The following is a 1,761-nucleotide window of genomic DNA, read 5'->3' on the forward strand; positions in this document are numbered from 1 at the left end:
GGTGTAGCAGAGTTTTTAGCGATTTAAGTTATAATGGTTACGCATAACGGATTTCTGATTGTCCTACTATTGGCGGTGGTGGGCAGCTCATTGGCATTCGATTATTGCAATGACAAAGATACAAAATGTTGTGGTTACAAACATATCGCCTGTAAAAATAATAAGGTAAGTTCTAAAACATACCCAGGAATAAGGGAGAAGTTCCTTATTAGTTTTTGCTTATTTCCCTACAGCAATTTGGGCCACAATGTAAAAGATCTGCCACCATTATACCGATGACTCAAGATCTTATTAACATTATCCTTCATGGTCACAACGAGGCACGTAACCTAATGGCCAATGGTACCTATGGCTTCCCAACAGCCAGACGCTTGGGAGTTATCGCTTGGGAGAACAGTTTAGCCCAGGTGGCTGACTATAATGTCAGACAATGTAACCCCGTCATGGATCAATGCCGCAACACTTTATATTTCAAATTCGTTGGACAAAATATAGGCATATCCAACTGGAACTCCAGAGAGCAGCAATACACTGTCGAAGAAGTTATACGTCATCAAATAAGAAAATGGATCTCACAACGGCGTTTTGCGACCACCAAAGATATGCAATCTTATCCTTTCAAGCTACCAGAGTAAGTTTGATAGAATTCTGCATATGTGACCAACACGTTTTGATTTAATTCGATATTACCTTGCAGAATTACCTTCGGACATTTTGCCGTTATGATGCTTCAAAAGGCAAATCGAGTAGGATGTGCCATACAGCGGGAAACGGAACCTGATGGTTATGTACGCCAGGCTATGACATGCAACTACTCGCACGATCTTGTTGTCGGACAACCCGTTTATGCTATGGGCCCAACTGCTTCAGCCTGTAACGCTGGTATCAGCCCCGTCTACCCAAATCTGTGTACAGTTTTTGAGGCTATGTATCCAAATCAAATTGGCGTTTTTTGAGCTCTTTCATAAAAGAAAAATAAATTGTATATCAAGTTGAGAAAAAAAAACAAACAAACAATCCTTTATATCTTTATTTGCTAAAAATTAAAAAAACAAAGTAGGTTGAAAAGAGGGTGTGGATATTAATTCGCCCCATGCCACTATGGGCGTGCTCTAATAAAGTAACCACGAAAAAGTTAAGAATTCCGTGCTACTTTCAAAGTCCTTAGGATGGTTAGGTTGAAAAGACGGTGAGAATATCAATCCGGCCCATGCCACTATGGCTACAACTAAGCCAGTATTCGGCTTGTTGTGCCCCCAAATACTATAAAGTTACCTCGTAATAGAAAATCTAAGTTAGAAATTCAGCGCTACTTAAAAAATCCTTAATTGTTTTCCATAACAAGCCCCTAAGTTGGTTCATGTCTGGTATTGTGTTCCCACCAAAGTACTGGTGTCTGTAAGCCGCGAAAGCCGGGCATCTTCCCCACATGCCCTACACATGCTATCACTTGCCGCAGCGATTTTGCACAAGTGAGCTCGTAGTCCTATGTGTCCCGTTCAGATACCGAAAGCTACGCTGACCTTCTTTTTACTTCCTTTCAGTAATAGCCTAATCTTCTCGTGATCCGGATCTCCCCACAGGATTTCCACCATCCTATCGGTCGTTTTGCTGTACCCCAGTGATAAATGCGAGTTCGTATCCCACGCGCTTTACTCGGCATGCGTCGACCCGAAAGGCCATGTAAAAGAGCGACCATTTTAAAGTGGGATAGGTTCTTTGGACCGATGTTTGCGCCCTCTAGAGGCTCAACAAGCCAAA

General features: G+C 42.1%; 1 protein-coding gene across 1 annotated transcript; it reads left to right on the top strand.

Moving 5' to 3' along the window:
* Positions 1-956, top strand: LOC106086908 (antigen 5 like allergen Cul n 1-like). The gene is made up of 3 exons (XM_013251727.2): positions 1-165; positions 234-631; positions 698-956. Exons 1-3 carry the CDS (start codon positions 34-36, stop codon positions 954-956), a joined length of 789 nt encoding a protein of 262 aa, XP_013107181.1. The 5' UTR covers positions 1-33.
* Positions 957-1,761: the final 805 nt, after the last annotated feature.

Source organism: Stomoxys calcitrans, chromosome 4 (genome assembly GCF_963082655.1).
Source record: "Stomoxys calcitrans chromosome 4, idStoCalc2.1, whole genome shotgun sequence".
Taxonomy (NCBI): domain Eukaryota; kingdom Metazoa; phylum Arthropoda; class Insecta; order Diptera; family Muscidae; genus Stomoxys; species Stomoxys calcitrans.